At 45.2% G+C, this 19,484-nt stretch overlaps 1 protein-coding gene across 1 annotated transcript; it reads left to right on the plus strand.

Moving 5' to 3' along the window:
• The first annotated feature begins 630 nt into the window (after positions 1–630).
• On the plus strand, positions 631–19,316 carry LOC142912371 (E3 ubiquitin-protein ligase Mdm2-like). The gene is made up of 6 exons (XM_076060535.1): positions 631–686; positions 4,230–4,306; positions 9,182–9,244; positions 16,717–16,826; positions 18,318–18,392; positions 19,179–19,316. The coding sequence occupies exons 4-6, from the start codon at positions 16,725–16,727 to the stop codon at positions 19,314–19,316; spliced, it is 315 nt and encodes a 104-aa protein (XP_075916650.1). The 5' UTR covers positions 631–686; positions 4,230–4,306; positions 9,182–9,244; positions 16,717–16,724.
• The last annotated feature ends 168 nt before the right edge of the window (positions 19,317–19,484 follow it).

Below are 19,484 nucleotides of genomic sequence, written 5' to 3' on the forward strand. Positions count from 1 at the left end.
GCTCTTGAATCAAGTCCAACCACAACAAACACGAACAAGAAACATCTTAAAGTGACTACTTTGTGTGACTCTGCAAACAGAAAATCCATGAAAAAACAGCAAAATATTCCTGACAAAAGCACTGTACACCAACGCTGTGTGCTAAAAATCCCAGTGGGATGCAATGTCCACGTTGTTGTTGTTGCTGAGTTCAAGGGAGGGAGCAATGGAAAATTAATCTAAATCAACTTAAACTCCAATCCCGCTCTGTGACGTCACTACTCAGCATCACCTCATCGGCGTGAAACGCCAGGGGGAGGTGTCCCTCGCTAGTGACGTCATGTCACCAAGGTATTCACCCCACCCCGTCTACCGCGCCCTTGAGCGTGACGTCACCTCTGCCTGGGTCACTTCCGTTATCTGTTCAAGTACAATCCTTATTTGGGCAAAGCTACGCCCGGTGACTGGCGGCTCATTAACATAATGTGTTCGTGTCGACCGTCGCGAGTTTATTGCGACGGGTTCAGCACCCACGCCACATCCCTCCACGTATGGGCCGGCTCATTAACATAATTTATTTAAATTAAGACCCGCTCATTGCGGGAGGGGAGTGTTCTTGTACCACGCAAGTGACGTCACCTCCTGCTGCTGCGTGACGTCACGAGGTAACAGAAATCTGCCGCTCCGCGCATGAACTGAAATCCGAGGTGAGAAATTCTCATCGCGGTTGTGGTGGTGGTCGTGGTGGTTGTGGTGGTGGTTGTTGTTTACCAAGGTAGAGCCTCGCTCTCTCTCGTAGGGATGTCAGTTGAGTAGCAGCGAGCATGGGAATCGATGTCCAGGTTGGAACTTTACAACGCGGGGCCTAGCCACGCGGGGCCTTGCCTCCTGCCCTCGCCTGATCGCGTTTGCTTCAATTATCTCGCTTAGTTGAGCAATCTTTGTAAGAAAGTAATCTACCAGGCTATGCGTTTATTGTGTGTTGACCGACTCTCTGTGTTGCATTGCATTACATTTCCAAGTTTTACTCAGTTTGTTTGATTAAGTGTGCTTTTGATTTAAAGCTTTCGTGACTGCAGGGATTCATATTCTTGGTTCTTTCGGTAAAGTCACCACGTAGAAGGGAAACAATAAAATAATAAAAATATAAAATAATAAAAATATGAAACAATAAAATTGTCACGACGTTTCGACTGCAAGAAAATGTTCTTGCTGTGGTTTTTCTTGCTGTGGTTTTCACACCTGATGATGATTGTGTTGCAGTCGAAATGTCGTGATAATTTTATTGTTTTATATATTTTTTATTTTATTGTTTCCCTTCTACATGGTGGTGACTTTACCGAAATAATCAAGAATATAAGTGTGCTTTCTCTCTCTCTGCGTGTCCTCGTGTTATTATTATTTACTGCAGTCACCAAAGTTCCAAATCTCTTATTGACACAAGGCCGTAATTATAATATATTATAATAATTATAATATGTTATAATAATTATAATATATATTGGTGGGGGACATATCCCCCCACAATAATCAAATATGGTCAAAATGCCCCCCCAATATATTGCTATAAAAATATATATTTTTTAAATAATAATTGCTATGCTATGTTAATAAAAACAATTTGCTAAACCTTGGCCACAAAATGTGGACTTGTCTTCATATAACAATGCGTAGATTTGTGTTTATATGATTGTGTTGTACTTTATGAATCCCTAATCTCTGCCATTATATACTATGAAACAAGAAAAGTTAAAAAGTAAAAACAGAGCAATGTAATACAATACAATATTATACATGATTGTATCAAATAACAAAAACATTCCATCCCATGTGTTAGTGAAATTTTTCAATATTTTAGGAAATGTCAGGAAATTAGTTTTCAAATTTAGATTTTTTTCTGGGGGGGGGGGACCCCAGACCCCCTGGTAGATTTGTTCCCCCCCAATGTTGACTCCATGGCTACGGCCTTGCATTGACTCGCGGATTTCTCTACACCCCTCCCCTCTCTCTCTCTCTGCCTCTCTCTCTCTATTTAAGGCCTCAACACAGAGGCGTTGTTTCTCTGTGCGTACAGTGAGGGAAAAAAGTATTTGATCCCCTGCTGATTTTGTACGTTTGCCCACTGACAAGGAAATGATCAGTCTATAATTTTAATGTTAGGTTTATTTGAACAGTGAGAGACAGAATAACAACAAGAAAATCCAGAAAAACGCATGTCAAAAATGTTATAAATTGATTCGCATTTTAATGAGGGAAATAAGTATTTGACCCCCTCTCAATCAGAAAGATTTCTGGCTCCCAGGTGTCTTTTATACAGGTAACGAGCTGAGATTAGGAGCACACTCTTAAAGGGAGTGCTCCTAATCTCAGCTTGTTACCTGTCTAAAAGACACCTGTCCACAGAAGCAATCAATCAATCAGATTCCAAACTCTCCACCATGGCCAAGACCAAAGAGCTCTCCAAGGATGTCAGGGACAAGATTGTAGACCGACACAAGGCTGGAATGGGCTACAAGACCATTGCCAAGCAGCTTGGTGAGAAGGTGACAACAGTTGGTGCGATCATTCGCAAATGGAAGAAACACAAAAAAACTGTCAATCTCCTTCGGCCTGGGGTTCCATGCAAGATCTCACCTCGTGAAGTTGCAATGATCATGAGAACGGTGAAGAATCAGCCCAGAACTACACGGGAGGATCTTGTCAAAGATCTCAAGGCAGCTGGGACCATAGTCACCAAGAAAACAATTGATAACACGCTTCACCGTGAAGGACTGAAATCCTGCAGCACCCGCAAGGTCCCCCTGCTCAAGAAAGCACATATACATGCCCGTCTGAAGTTTGCCAATGAACATCTGAATGATTCAGAGGACAACTGGGTGAAAGTGTTTTGGTCGGATGAGACCAAAATGGAGCTCTTTGGCATCAACTCAACTCGCTGTGTTTGGAGGAGGAGGAATGCTGCCTATGACCCCAAGAACACCATCCCCACCGTCAAACATGGAGGTGGAAACATTATGCTTTGAGGGTGTTTTTCTGCTGAGGGGACAGGACAACTTCACCGCATCAAAGGGACGATGGACGGGGCCATGTACCGTCAAATTTTGGGTGAGAAACTCCTTCCCTCAGCCAGGGCATTGAAAATGGGTCGTGGATGGGTATTCCAGCATGACAATGACCCAAAACACAGGGCCAAGGCAACAAAGGAGTGGCTCGAGAAGAAGTACATTAAGGTCCTGGAGTGGCCTAGCCAGTCTCCAGACCTTAATCCCATAGAAAATCTGTGGAGGGAGCTGAAGGTTCGAGTTTCCAAACGTCAGCCTCGAAACCTTAATGACTTGGAGAAGATCTGCACAGAGGAGTGGGACAAAATCCCTCCTGAGATGTGTGCAAACCTGGTGGCCAACTACAAGAAACGTCTGACCTCTGTTATTGCCAACAAGGGTTTTGCCACCAAGTACTAAATCATGTTTTGCAGAGGGGTCAAATACTTTTTTCCCTCATTAAAATGCAAATCAATTTATAACGTTTTTGACATGCGTTTATCTGGATTTTTTTTGTTATTCTGTCTCTCACTGTTCAAATAAACCTACCATTAAAATTAGACTGATCATTTCTTTGTCAGTGGGCAAACGTACAAAATCAGCAGGGGATCAAATACTTTTTTCCCTCACTGTATGTGTGTATCTCTCTGTGTTTCTCTGTGTTATATCTCTCTCTGTGTGTCTCCGTGTCTGTCTTTTGTCTCTCTTTCAAATTGAGCAACCTTTGGAAGAACGTTATCAACCAGGTGGGGTGTTGACTGTTATGTTGGCCGACTCTGTGTTGTATTGCATTACATTTCTAAGTTTACTAGGTTTGTTTTCTCTTGCATTTGTACCTGATGATTGCTTGTGTTGCAATTGAAACGTCGCATGCTATGTGCACACAGCGTTGGTGTACGGTGCTTTTTGTGGAATATTTTGCTGTTTTTCCCTGGATTTTATGTTTGCACAGTCACACATAGTCACTTCAAGATGTTTTCTTGTTCATGTTTTTTGTTTGTTGTGGTTGCACCCAATTCAAGAGCCGAATGGCTCACAGGTCTATACCAAATAAATGAAACTGAAACTATTAATTAATTAAATTTCCCTACGTGACTTTACCGAAAGAACCAAAGAGCATCTTAAGTTTTCATTTCTCTTCACCTGGCTCGCTACTTTGTAACTTTGTTTTGTTTTAAATATTCACAGTTTTTTTTTATTTTGTACCAGGCCACGCCCACGTTGAGCTGCTGTACCGCCCTTGTTTACAGAAGCAACCTGCCCACAACAACAACAATATCAACAAGGTGGGGCTTGTCAACAGCGTGGTGGTGTTCACTCTAGACACGTGGCGGTGTTCACTCTAGACACGTGGTGGTGTTCACTCTAGACACGTGGCGGTGTTCACTCTAGATGCGTGGCGGTGTTCACTCTAGACGCGTAGTGGTGTTCACTCTAGACGCGTGGCGGTGTTCACTCTAGACGCGTGGCGGTGTTCATTCTCTAGATGCGTGGCGGTGTTCACTCTAGACACGTGGTGGTGTTCACTCTAGACACGTAGTGGTGTTCACTCTAGACGCTTAGTGGTGTTCACTCTAGACACGTGGTGGTGTTCACTCTAGACCAGTGGTTCTTAACCTTGTTGGAGGTACCGAACCCCACCAGTTTCATATGCGCATTCACCGAACCCCTCTTTAGTGAAAAATAAAATGTGATTTTTTTTCAAATTCAAGACGTAGATATGTTTTTTACTGGTACACAAAATGAGCCGTGCATGAACATTACCTTGTTCAAAGAATAAAACCAACACAATGCATAAACTCACAACAAATTACATACCTGGAAATCAATGTGACTTCTGCTGTTGCCTTTGAGAGATCAGTTCAGATATGCGTGGCTTCACCTTGGCAAGTGCCACTCTCATGTCATTTTCACAGCAAAGTCTGTTCCTTTTCTTCGTTTTTATGTCCAGCATCCTCGAAAAGGATTGCTCACAAAGATATGTTGTAACAAATGGTGTAAAAAAATCCAGGGCTTTCTTAGCAATAACTGGATACTTGTTCATTTGTCGACACCAAAACGTTGAGAGCGTTGTTGTTCTGAAGAGTTGCTGTTGAACCTGGCTCTGCTGAATTTCAATGATTTCGTCGAGGAATTCATCATTGACATCTGCTGTTTCAACAGCAAACGTGAACGGCTGTCTCACCCATGCTGGATATGACTCTCTTGTAGGGAAATATCCGTCGAGAGACTTTGCAAGCTCATCTAAGTGCGTGGCAATTGTTTGCTTCAGTTCCGTGGATACAGAAATATCTCCGATTCCAGACACATCTTCGATCTTACTTGCACAGTCGTCCAGAAGCGGGAAGTTTGCGAAGTTATTGTTCTCTGTTCGTCGTTTCCATAACGGTAGCTTTTTTTAAAAAGCCTTCAGGTGTTCTTCCGCTTCCATGATATTGACTCCACCACCCTGCATCTGCTGATTGAGATGATTGAGAGCTGCGAATATATCAGCCATGTACGCTAAAATGAGAATGAACTCAGGATTTTTGAAGCAATCTGCATGGCAGTGTTGGTGCTCTTGCAAAAACAGGGCTAATTCCACACGCATGGCAAAAACACGATTCAGCACCTGTCCCCGGGATAACCACCGAATATTAGAATGGAGCAGAAGTACCTCAAATTCAGAGCCCATTTCTTTACACAGCTCACTGAAGATGCGGTGCCTCAGAGCACTTTTTCGCACATAGTTCACACATTCCACCACAGTTTTTAATACTTCTGCCATTTTTGGAGGTAAGGTTTTTGTTGCCAACGCATGCCTGTGCAGAATACAATGCGTCACAATGATGTGTGGTGCATCGGCCTTTACTAGCGCACCAAAACCAGACTTTCTTCCCAGCATGACTGGAGCTCCGTCCGTACAAACTGCAGAAACCATATCCCATGAAAGATTGTTGTCTCTGAAGAAGTCATCCACAAGCTTCTTCACATCGGCTGCCTTCGTTGTTGTTGTTGTAAGAGGCTTACAAAATAAAAACTCTTCTTTTATCATGTCGTCTTTCACATAGCGTACAAAAACAGCAAGCTGGCTTAGATCAGAAACGTCTGTGGTTTCGTCGAGTTGAAGGCTGAATTTTGCCGGGCTTGAAATCAGATCCGCGACTACTTGAGCCAAGATGTCTTTACTCATGTCTTCTATTCTGTCACTGACGGTGTCATTTGAAAGGGGAATTTGGGATAATTTACCTTCGGCCGCTGTTCCGAGTATCAGATTCGCCATCTTTAATGCAGCTGGTTTCACAAGTGTTTCACCAATGGTGTGTGGCTTGCCCTGCTTTGCGATCAGGTAAGCAACTTCGTACGATGCTGTCAGGATCGGTTTGTTAACAGGTACAAATCCAAGAGCAGGCAGAGTGGCCCTTTCATCGAATCTGGCTCTCTTCACCCTGAATTCAGCAAGTGTTGTGTTCTTGTATTCCCCGTCTCCATGCAGCTTCAAGAAGTGTTCCTTTAGTTTTGCCGGTGCAAGACTAGAGTTGCTCAACTTGGCGTTGCAAATCATGCAGATAGGACGCTCACTCCCATCACGTTCCGTGATACATGAGAATCCATGTTGTACATATTCGTCCGACCACTTTCTTCTTTTGCCCAACATAGTATGGATAAAATATTAAAGAAATCACACGACGTACGACAACAACAGTCACACGTTGACTACTGAGTACGCACTAAATTCCCCGCAGCGCTGATTGGCCAAGCAGTGTAGCATGATCATCTGCAGCCAGTGATGGCCAAGCGGGCCGTGTGTGTCATCACAAATTTACACAATAATTCAAGTGTGTCCGGACCTCCGTGGCGGGGGCTCTGCCGAACCCCTGAGATCGACTCACCGAACCCCTGGGGTTCGATCGAACCCAGGTTAAGAACCACTGCTCTAGACGCTTGGTGGTGTTCACTCTAGACACTTGGTGGTGTTCACTCTAGACGTTTGGTGGTGTTCACTCTAGACGCGTGGCGGTGTTCACTCTAGACGCGTGGCGGTGTTCACTCTAGACGCTTGGCGGTGTTCATTCTCTACATGTAGAGGGGAAACCGGGGGATCGGGAAGGAAATCCACACGACCACGGGGAGAGAGACACGCAGCCTCGGCTGTGTTGATTGATCCTCAACTACTTGGTGGAGTGAGGAAGCATTACTACTGAGCAGGTGAAGGTGGCCAGGCGTGGGTCTGGACACACCACCACCTGTGAACCATGCCAGTGTGTGACAGTGGTGGAGCCAGTGGGGGGTAGGGTGGCACGTGCTTCCCCAACGATCCGATAGAAATCCCTCATTTTGATAGGATCATTGAGGTTTATTAGTAACGAGCTTCACTACCCAGCTTCGCCCGGGACTTGGATTCTTGTCTTGGATTAACTTCACATTCCCTTCTATTTCACTGAAAAACCCTGGAAAAAATTGATGCTTGCAAGAAAGAAAAAAGCCGAAACAAATAAATTTACCTAAATCGGATGTTTTCACTCAAGGAAATTCAACCCTAACGCACTTCTACGTAAGGTCGATTTTGGCCACTCGGGGAAGGGAATAATGACGTGGCGAGCTGAAAATAGTCACGTTCACTTAGAAATTACAGACAGCGTCAGCCGTGCAAATTTTCACGACGCCAGAGCTCAGCGTTGGAGAGGTTTTTGCTGCTTCGCACAAACAAACAGATGGAATGTTCTGCTTCATATTTTAGATAGCAGTTCTACCCGTTCTTCGCACGGAGGATGTGTGTTGAACTCCGAGAAGCCAATGGCTTCATCGGCCAGGAGCGAAGCGCCAACTAAAATCTCCCGGCACGCTGTTAACAGCTCTAAGCATTGCAGAGCGCTTGACTCAGAGGTGTTGCGGGTTGACGGCAGACACTTCATGGTCATTTCCCCCCCCCCCCCCAAAAAAAAAATACAAAATACTTTTTACATTTTTTACATTGTGTACAGTATGGAACATACCCACATGCCAAATTTCAAGTGTGTGGCACGTTGGGAAGTATGCTAAACATTTCGAACAGACACATGTATCCACACATTTCCCTTTCATATATATAGATAAATCAGCATTTTGCGACCCCCACTGCCACCGTGTGGCATATTATTACGTGCCAGGGACTCTATGAGAGTACAACAGTCCGAGTCCATAATTGGCAATAAGTAACGGCAAAGCAGTTATAAGTGGCTCACAGAATTTTGCGCAGTTGCGTATACAGTACACGACTTCCCTGAAGGCAAACACCTTCAGCGAGTGCAATGCCGATCACACGCGTCGAATAAAAAGTAAGGGACAAGTCATTACTTACTAACAACTCCTTACTAACAACTCCTTACTTACTAACAACTCCTTACTAACAACTCCTTACTGACAACTCCTTACTAACAACTCCTCACTAACAACTCCTTACTAACAACTCCTTACTTACTAACAACTCCTTACCAACAACTCCTTACTTACTAACAACTCCTATCATTTTTCATTGCTGGAGGGGTTTCCCCCCTTACCTGAAAATCCTGGCTCCGCCTCTGAGTGTGTGACAGTGTCAAGTTTGTGTTTGCAGTAAAGTCTATTAACTCTATTGAGCACGGAGGTTATATCAAAACAATAGTTTCTTTTTGTTTTCCTCTGCAACTCTTTATAAGAATGGAGTCAGGAAGTTAACACAGCACACACGTGCAGCTGAAGTCGGATCTGTTCATCCCAGCATTCAAGGACATCTGTGCCTGGCTTCACACCTCTAAGTTGTGATTGAACATTAATTTATGCATTTCTTCATAACACAAACAGTATTATTTAAACACCCTTTGCTATGTCAGCTGAATTTAGCTTTCATAAATATTCCTTTTGTTGCCAGACAGCTGAAATTGTGTGCTCGGAGTTTTTGGTGAACATTCATTTTGAAGATACGAGGGCTTCCAGGCATGTTTATAACCATTTGCCCTCTCATTGTGTGCCATAACAGCCCGTGTGATGAATTTGGGACACTTTTCCACTATATCATGATTATATGAATAAGTATAGACGTGTAAGTCACGTGTTACTGTGTATATATGCTTTCCTCTGTGCCTCGATACTGACGTGTAGATGGTGTGGATATTATTTTTTTCTGTCTGCAGCTGACGCTTCTTCTGACGCTTCCTCTGCAGAATTGGTCTGATGGAGCAAATGCACTCAGCGCAGCTCGGTAGGACAAGGCAACAATGCGACCGGTGTGCATACAGCACGGATCGTACTGGAAATTTCACACGGCACAAGAGAACTCACACAGGAGAGAAACCCTTCAAGTGCAGTGTGTGTGGGATGGCGTTTGCACATTCATCTACTCTAGTAGAACACCAGAGAACACACGGGAGAGAAACCCTTCAGGTGCAGTCTGTGTGGGAAGGCGTTTCCACGTTCATCTGCTCTTGTAATACACCAGAGAACACACACGGGAGAGAAACCCTTCAAGTGCAGTGTGTGTGGGAAGGCGTTTGCACAGTCATCTAATCTTGTAGAACACCAGAGAACACACACGGGAGAGAAACCCTTCAAGTGCAGTGTGTGTGGGTATCCGTTTGCACATTCATCTACTCTTGTAATACACCAGAGAACACACACGGGAGAGAAACCCTTCAAGTGCAGTGTGTGTGGGAAGGCGTTTGCACATTCATCTGCTCTTGTAATACACCAGAGAACACACACGGGAGACAAACCCTTCAAGTGCACTGTGTGTGGGACGGCGTTTGCACAGTCTAATCTTGTAGAACACCAGAGAACTCACACAGGAGAGAAACCCTTCAAGTGCAGTGTGTGTGGTGTTGTATACGGCCCTTTTTCCACAATTAATATCCATAAGAATATTTACGGATGCATACACCTAGATTTCTTTTTCCTTTCTTTCGTGACAAACAATATATATATTTTTTTTAATGAATCAAACCAGTAAGCCAGAAACACGAAAAACCAGATGTCGGTCATAAACAGACCATTAAAGAATAAAGAAATAATAAAACTCTCAAGGCGAGGATGTAACAGCTATCGGCGAAAATCTCCAGATGAACAAGAGTTTGATGGGCCCCTTAGGAAAGGTCCCTCCGAGGTCAGAACACCAAGAGAGCAGACACCAGACGCCAACAGGGTAAATCGTATACATATTCTTTTCCTTATTTTCCAGTAAAACAACAACAACAAAAATTAAAAGGCAACAACAAGAATAAGATAAAAGTAGCGATCCTAACGCTCACTCCAATTAAGAACAGGCCACCAGACACATCAGTGAATTATTATCCAATAATTAATTCGCTATCAAATGATTTTCACCTTTAATACTTTTACTGTTAAAGCAAAGCTTGGAGACAAAATACCGAGTCACATCAAAGGTTATCGAGAAGGAATGAGGCGAACGGGCAAACTTACGAAAGAGTTTAAACAATATCCCAAGCAACCCCGACCATCTTTGTCTCTCTCACAGCGCGGAGAAGCAGGAATTACACCTTATCACAAGGGGCCATCTGGAAAAGCCAGCCGGGTTTGATGAGGAGACACACCCCACCCCACACACGGCAACCAGACAAACAAGTTTTAAAGAAATTGCAAAATAACATTAATAATAATGTGTTAACCTTAAACGATATTCCATTATAGAACCTTACAGAACCAAGGGATATGGATTCCAACAATCTGGAAACAGACCTCTTAAACTCAGGATGAAAATTATTTTTCTTTTTAATAATTCCATCATAACAATTCGAACCTCGGTAAACCGAGAGGTGTCGGGAGGACGTAGTTACAAACACGAGTCGTGGCGAACATGGAGTCGAAATGATATTTGCAAAGTATAGAGAGATGGGAAGATCCCGGCCACCTTTGTCTTTCCCTGCAGCACGTGATAAAATGCATACGCTCGGAAGAGCATCTTCACTTGGAAATAAATCAAATACTATCAATCACAAGCAGGATCATAACTGTGTATGATAAGATACCAACTGTGATGTGAAATGTTAAACTTAAAAAAAATCTTAACCATTTCTTTGTGCGTCGGAACGTGAACGGAAAAGGGGGGGGGGAACCCGCCCCTCTCTTTGGGTGGAGGGATCAGACAACCAGACGCCACCGAGATGAATCGAGGTGTCTGTTGTCTTGATGTTTATGGCTTGAGGAAAGACCCGAACAGGACCGTGTCATAAATGACACACACACAAACATACACACTGACACACGAACCCCCCCCACCACCGACACACGAACCCCCCCCACCGACATACGATCAGATCAAAGATAGCTCCACCTCGTGAGGGGGAGCCGAGAAGGGGAGAGATTTTTGGCATAAAAAGGAGCCGTTTCAGCATTGAAACCAGCTCATCAGCCCTCGGGGCCAACTCATCAGCCCTCGGGGGCAGCTCAACAGAAGAAGACTCATCTCAACTCAGCTCAACAGAAGAAGACTCATCTCAACTCAGCTCAACAGAAGAAGACTCATCTCAACTCAACTCAGCAGAAGAAAAACTTGACCTGTCGCTCGCGAGCGCAGCGTCAGCTACTACAGCAGCGGAAAGAGCGCGCGCCGGCGTAGCTCATCCAGCAGTGGAGGAAACTGCTGTCAGCGAATCAGCACGGGCGCGTTCGCGCATCTTCAAGGAGAAAGAGCGCGGCCAGCAACGCCAAGCAAGAGCGTGCAGCAGCTCAGCCAGCAGTGGAGAGAAACTGCTATCAGCGAACCAGCACGGGCGCGTTCGCGCGTCTTCAAGGAGAGGAAGCGCGCGCCACCAGCGTGCCATCAGCACCAGCCATCAGCACCAGCGCGCCGCTGCGGGCGTGCTTCTAACGCCGTCTACCAGACGGTCATCTCAGCTACAACAACGCATCTACTCGTTCACCAACGTCCGTCGAGTCCGAACCAACTACTGAAAGAAGAATCAACTGATACGTATGATACACTGCCCCCCACTACACACAAACCAGACGTCTGCTTGACGCAAAGAATCGATTCCGAACATTGGCCTACTCTTTCACCACTCACACCATTCAACACACACACACACGGGTCATTAACAAAGCCTAAAAACCTCAAGCCATTGAACCATCCGTGATTGTGGAAACATCGCAACGACCGAGTGAATAATCCATCGTTTTTAAGAGTGTTCATAATTTTTCTCTGTAATATTGTGCTGGGGCTGTACTTCTAACCGCATAAATTACCAACTGACCCATTAACAAGGATTAATTCTTGGCTCCTCACCACGGAGCGCCGCTCGCGGGGTTGAAGAGCGGGTTCAACCGGTTCCCTGTCAGGGGTCTGGCCACAATCAATTAAAAGATTGGCCCGAGATAAGGATCTCAAAAGGAAACATCGCCACCCATTGAGTCGCGTTGAGAAGTTGATTAGGAATACTTGAGTCGTTCGTTAATATTTGTCTGTCTGCATAATCTTGCCGGTATCCACGAATGAAATAACGAATTCAAACGCATATTTGTGCCTCCAAGAATAATACTGGTTGGAGTGCCCTGTCAACGAGTAGCGTTGCATAATAATCAGTCATCCTATTGTTAACAACGTGACAATAATTGCATTAAGGGCCGCGCATGATCAGTGACCGAATGCTGTTTTGTGTGACAATTCAAGTAACGAAGCATTGTGGCCATCGAGTGGTGTTGATAAGGCAATTAGAAGTATTACAGTCGAACGCTTTAAATTCATAATCGTTATGAATCAATGAACGAACATCAACGTGGTACTGTGCTGACGATTTCAAGCATAATAACTTCGCATATCAGAATGTATTAAGGATTGGATACGAATCAAAGACCAAGTGCCGTGTTGTGTAACAATTCAAGCATACGAGTTTGCATATTATAAAGTTAAGGTTTGATAGAATAGTTCGCATGTTTTTAATCTCTCTCTCAACAACCGATCGATTGCGTTACGCGTCGGGAATTAACCACAGGTGCCGCTATCGAGGTGAAACAACGCAATCGTGATGGTATCGTGTTAACGCTGTGTTGAAATTCCAAATCCCGAGATTGAGTTTTTCATATATAAGTTAGCTAGAAATAAAATTGATTAAAGCAGAAGGTTTGTGTGTGATTCTTCCTGAAATTCTGCATAATATTGTTCTGCGTATGAGATCTGAATCCTGGGGACCTATCATAAGCACACTATCACCACATGATCCATAACACACATAATCCGTAATGTTCAATCGAGAGTAATCGTATCCTTATCGATAATACGGAATTGAAGAGCAGAGTCGAATCGTCTCTCTCTCATTCACGCTCACAACGCCTGCGTCACTGCATACGATTAATTGCGTTATTCCAATTCATAACACAATCCTCGTCACCGAGGCTCGACCTGATAATCCATAACGACCTGCATTATCATAACCACGCCCACTCGCATAAATTAATACGATTATCTCTCGAATCAGCATAATTTATGCACATAATTACACTAATTAACATAATTTCGGATAAATTATGCAAATCTCAAATTTCATTTAATTTTCATTATTTTCATCAATTTTCATAACACCTATATATACAACAGTGGGAAGGCATTTGCAGATTCATCAAATCTTCAAGTACACCAGAGAACACACACGGGAGAGAAACCCTTCAGGTGCACTCCGTGCGGGATAACGTTTGCACAGCAACCACATCTTCAAGTACACCAGAGAACACAGAAGCATCAGAAGATCCACAAGGAGTGGAGTCTGAAATCGGCTTGTGAAAGTCAAAGTGCCACCATGAGCCCATCCCTCATGAAACATGAACCGGAAGAAAATCCCAGCTTGGACACTTTTAAAGTTATCGAGGTGAAATATGAAGAGGTAATGGTGAAGAGGGAAGAAGTGATGGTGAAGAGGGAAGAAGTGATGGTGAAATGTGAAGATGAAGATTCAACTCCAAAATGGGACCTTCACATTGATGGAGGTAACGTGAAGCAAGAGGAGAATTCTGACTGTGAGGCAGAGCGAGGCAACTCCCAGCAGTTTGTGGAAGTGGAGGTGTGGGTGGACTTCCTCCGAGACAATACAAAGTCAAGTGGAGACCCGGTAGATGTGTAAGCCAGAGACGATGTCGCTACAATAGATGCACCTTTGTCACAGGCCTTTAATGACAAGAATATGAAGTTGAACACTCATTTCCTAGGTTCAACCTGCAGAGTAAGAGCGGCCAGTCTTTGTGGACCTGTGGGTTGGGTCAATCTCTCACCAGGAGCGAGAGACAATAAGCTCCCAAGCATTCACGATGTTCTCATGATAATTGCGTTTACGCTTTGCTCGCTTAATCGCCTCGGCAACTCGGAGTTTTGTATCTCGTCTGAGACGCTCGAAGAGCATCCCCAAGTAGCAGCTGCCCCTGTGTGGCACGGAGTGGTGGCCCTGCACCGGCCTGCATGTGGGCAAGAGACTGTCAGTAGGGGGCGATGATTGATGCGTCATCTCAGTTGTGTAGTTTGTAGGCAATCTTGATTTCGAAGCTTTCGTGACTGCAGGAATCCACACTCTTGAGTTATTTCGGTAAAGTCACCACGTGGGTAGAAACATAACAGATCACGGCGTTTAGATCACAACACAAGCAATCGTCATCAGGTGGGACAACCACAGCAAGAGAAATTGCTGAAGTAGTAGGCGCCTACTCCAGCAGTTTCTTCTTCTTGCTGCTGTGCTTGTCCCACCTGATGACGATTGCTTGTGTTGCCATCGAAGTGCCGTGATCTATTATTTGTAGCGTAATGTTTAGAATTTGCTACATTTTGACCCAGACCCCAGCATGCAACGGCCTACTCGTTTTGAATGATGCAACAATAGTACGTTGTACATACACTGTTAAGCAGACGGTGCGTATTTGTAAAATAACTTCTTGTTAATACGATGTAACGTGATGCAGTCAATATCGCTGCAGTAATCAATGTTAATATGCCCGTCAATAATTTAGAATGAATACTTGTCTGATTGTGCGCGTACATGTAACATTTTGTCTGAGGGTCACACATTGATTAAGTGATGTTAGGACAAAGTGTGTGTGTGTTTTGGAAGTAACCTGTACAGAGAACTCAGGTGAGACCCGTTGTTCTTGTGATACAGGTCAAAGGGTACTTTTGTGTTTCACGAAGCGTCTGCCTCTGGAGCAACTCATTGACTTTGAAATAGGGAGCACACTCGGATCATTCATCAGTTACAAGGCATACCACTTGAAAGTTAAACGTATAGGAGGAGATACATTCTCTACAACACGAATTGTAGTTTTGTCTTACGTGTTGACGTAGATTTTGTCTAACTAGGACTAGAAATGCTCCTTGCTGATTCACGTCTGGATGTTCGTAACCATCGGTTGAAGCAAACCCCACTGCTGCTGTTGAGACGCTGTGCACCAATAATGGCCCAACACATTGACGGCCTTCAGGCCAGGAAAGTCACAACATTTGCACACGAAGGACGCATTCACGCAAGTACCCCATGCTCCGTTTTGAAGTTTTAAAATGAAACATCTTTGAATTGTGTTGTGTTTTGAGTTAGATGATTTTATTTCTTCATTAAAAGCTTGTATCAATTTACATCTGGAAGACTTCATTGAAAAGGACATTTCGTGTGAATTTTCTCTCGTCATTAAGTAGATGGCCTTGCCGGGGGTTCGGTTTAATGCGGACACAAACAGTGTACACACACACAGTGTACACACACACAGTGTACATACACAGTGTTAACACACTACACACACACACAGTGTATACACAGTGTACACACACACACACAATGTACACACACACAGTTTACACATACAGTGTACACACACAGTGTACACACACAATGTACACATACAGTGTACACACAGTGTACACACACACAGTGTACACACTGTACATACACAGTGTTCACACACTACACACACACAGTGTATACAGTGTACACACACAATGTACACACACACAGTGTACACATACACAGTGTAGACACACACAGTGTACACACAGTTTACACACACAATGTACACACATAGTGTACACACACAGTGACGAGTGTCGCTGTCTTCCTGCTGTCTCCACAGCTGCCGTGACGAGTGTCGCTGTCTTCCTGCTGTCTCACAGCTGCCGTGACGAGTGTCGCTGTCTTTCTGCTGTCTCACAGCTGCCGTGACGAGTGTCGCTGTCTTCCTGCTGTCTCACAGCTGCGGTGACGAGTGTCGCTGTCTTCCTGCTGTCTCCACAGCTACCGTGACGAGTGTCACTGTCTTCCTGCTGTCTCACAGCTGCCGTGACGAGTGTCGCTGTCTTCATGCTGTCTCTACAGCTGCCGTGACGAGTGTCGCTGCCTTCCTGCTGTCTCTACAGCTGCGGTGACGAGTGTCGCTGTCTTCCTGCTGTCTCCACAGCTGCCGTGACGAGTGTCGCTGTCTTCCTGCTGTCTCTACAGCTGCCGTGACGAGTGTCGCTGTCTTCCTGCTGTTTCCGCAGCTGCCGTGACGAGTGTCGCAGTCTTCCTGCCGTCTCACAGCTGCCGTGACGAGTGTCGCTGTCTTCCTGCTGTCTCACAGCTGCCGTGACGAGTGTCGCTGTCTTCCTGCTGTCTCTACAGCTGCCGTGACGAGTGTCGCTGTCTTCCTGCTGTCTCCACAGCTGCCGTGACGAGTGTCGCTGTTTTCCTGCTGTCTCCACAGCTGCCGTGACGAGTGTCGCTGTCTTCCTGCTGTCTCACAGCTGCCGTGATGAGTGCCGGTGACTCCAGGTTGTCTCTGGCCGCTGCCGTGATGAGTGCCGGTGACTCCAGGTTGTCTCTGGCCGCTGCTGGAGCTCACAGGAACATTCTGGTGAGTCGCTTTTAGGGGGGCTCACCGGTGCTCTGTGTACTACTATACACTGTACACTACTATACACTGTACGCTATACTATACACTGTACAGTTTAACACGTAGGCTTTCGCGACCAATATTATTCATAATAAAGTTTTTTGGGTTAGATCACGTTTATTTATAAATTTGTCGTAACCCTCCACCTCCCGACACGGCCAATCAGCAAAAAAAGTGTCACGTTGACAAAAGACAAATAATTCACTACTTCAGCCCACCGGTGTGTTGAAGAGTTAATCCACATTTACAGTTTGAGTACGACGTTTCGCTGGTAAATACATCCAGCATCATCAAGCAATTCGCCAGAATGGTAAAGCCCTCGCTTGCTCCCGGTTTTTTATATAGTGTGGCCTGGAAGCGTATTATTAAATAATACACATTACATTTAAATAATTACTAATCTACAACTCATTACTAATCATAAACAATGACTGATTACTAATCGATTATATAATTACAATACCCCCCCCTCCGCCTCTAATCGCTGCACCTGATATGAGTTAAGTGATGACGTCACCCTGCTGCTCTATATAAAAACCGGGAGCAAGCGAGGGCTTTACCATTCTGGCGAATTGCTTGATGATGCTGGATGTATTTACCAGCGAAACGTCGTACTCAAACTGTAAATGTGGATTAACTCTTCAACACACCGGTGGGCTGAAGTAGTGAATTATTTGTCTTTTGTCAACGTGACACTTTTTTTGCTGATTGGCCGTGTCGGGTGGTGGAGGGTTACGACACATTTATAAATAAACGCGATCTAACCCAAAAACCTTTATTATGAATACACTGTACACTATACACTGCACACTATACACTGTACACTATACTATACACTGTACACTATACTATACACTGTACGCTATACTATACACTACTATACACTGTACACTATACACTGTACACTATACTATACACAACTATACACTACATTACTATACACTTCACAACTATACACTGTACACTATACACAACTATACACTACATTACTATACACTACACAACTATACACTGTACACTATACACAACTATACACTACAATTACTATACACTACACTACTATGCACTACATTACTATACACTACACTATACCCTACACTACTATAAACTACAGTACTATACGCTACTATACACAATGCACTACTATACACTACAATGTAATATACACTACTATACACTACAATCGGTCCTGGGCCTCCCCTAGGTTGACTCAAAAGAGTAGCTGGTGTAGCGGTGTGTCGTAGTAAACAAAGCCACTGGGGAGACAAAGGCGGTTCGGCGTGGTGCTGGCCACCCACCCCCTCATGTGCCACAGTGCCGGCAGCCTTGATAGGTGCTTCTCTTCGCTAACAGCACTTGCCCCTATAGCCTGCCGAGGCTACACGGGGGACCTTTGTGTCTGTGTGAGTGATGACATGTGGCTCCGTGATGCCTCTGTCCGCTGGGACGCAGCTGAAGCCGGTGCCTGCAATGCTTCGTCTGCTGCAGTCGGTCGGTGTCGAGGGCGACACATTCACGTGGGAGCAGGTGGGTCCCATCACGGCCACCAACACCATCATCATCTGCGTGGCTAGGAGATGTTGACTACCTCGCCTGGTGTACAGGAGGTCGTGGGACCCACCATCATCATTATCAGGGTGGCTAGGAGATGTTGACTACCTCGTCTGGTGTACAGGAGGTCGTGGATTCTATCGCGACCCAGACACCTGCTGTATAATTTGGATTTGCAGGATTATCACAGATGGCTACGTGCGGTGCGAAAGAAGTTCAACATAGTACAGACGTTACACTCACCCACCCACTCACCCAACCACTCGTCCACCCACTCATTCATTGACCTACTCAGCCACCCACTCACCCAACCACTCACCCACTCCATTTACCCACACACTAACACTCACTCATCCAACCACTCACTCATCCACTCACTCACCCAACCACTCACTCTACTCACCCTCTAACCCATCCACTCACCCTCTAACCCATCCACTCACTGACTAGTCCATCTCTTCCGCCCATGCCACTAAATCACTGATCCACCCACTCACTCACTGATTCTCTCACTGATCCACACACCCACTCACTCACCTACTCACTCACCTACCCACCCACTCACCCACTCAATCACTCAACCACCCACTCACTCACCTACCCACCCACTCACCCACTCAATCACTCAACCACCCACTCACTAACTCATCCACTCACTCACCCACTCACTCACCCACCCACCTACTCACCCACTCAGTCACCCACTCGTGTGTGTGCATGCATGCGTGTGTGTGTGCATGTGTGTGTGTACGTCCCACGTAGGCGTACCACTACGTGGGACAATACATCAAGCGGAGACAACTTTACGATGTAGAGAGGCCGTACCTGGTGAGGTGTGGCGGGGACCCCCTGGGGGAGGTGTTTGGTGTGGAGGGATTCTCACTCAGAGATCCCAGGTGAGGGAGATAGAAAGAGGGTGGAGAGAGATTTGGTGGGTGGGTGAGTGAGTGTGGGTGAGCGGATGAGTTATTTAGTGAGTGAGTGGGAGGGAGGGCGAGTGGGGGAGTGAATTATTGAGTGGGTGGGTGAGCTGTTTAGTGAGTGGGTGAGTGATTGAGTGGGTGAATA

This window comes from Petromyzon marinus, unplaced genomic scaffold (genome assembly GCF_048934315.1).
Source record: "Petromyzon marinus isolate PM22_M1 ecotype Great Lakes invasive population unplaced genomic scaffold, UKy_Petmar_22M1.pri1.0 PM_G_Scaffold_2, whole genome shotgun sequence".
Lineage (NCBI taxonomy): Eukaryota > Metazoa > Chordata > Hyperoartia > Petromyzontiformes > Petromyzontidae > Petromyzon > Petromyzon marinus.

What these genes read in the sequence shown, in the direction of transcription:
- LOC142912371 (XM_076060535.1), top strand. Translation starts at nt 16,725, where the DNA reads ATGAGTGCCGGTGACTCCAGGTTGTCTCTGGCCGCTGCCGTGATGAGT. An exon ending in GAGCTCACAGGAACATTCTG is followed by an intron (nt 16,827 to 18,317) that starts GTGAGTCGCTTT and finishes GCTGGGACGCAG; the next exon opens with CTGAAGCCGGTGCCTGCAAT. An exon ending in ACACATTCACGTGGGAGCAG is followed by an intron (nt 18,393 to 19,178) that starts GTGGGTCCCATC and finishes CGTCCCACGTAG; the next exon opens with GCGTACCACTACGTGGGACA.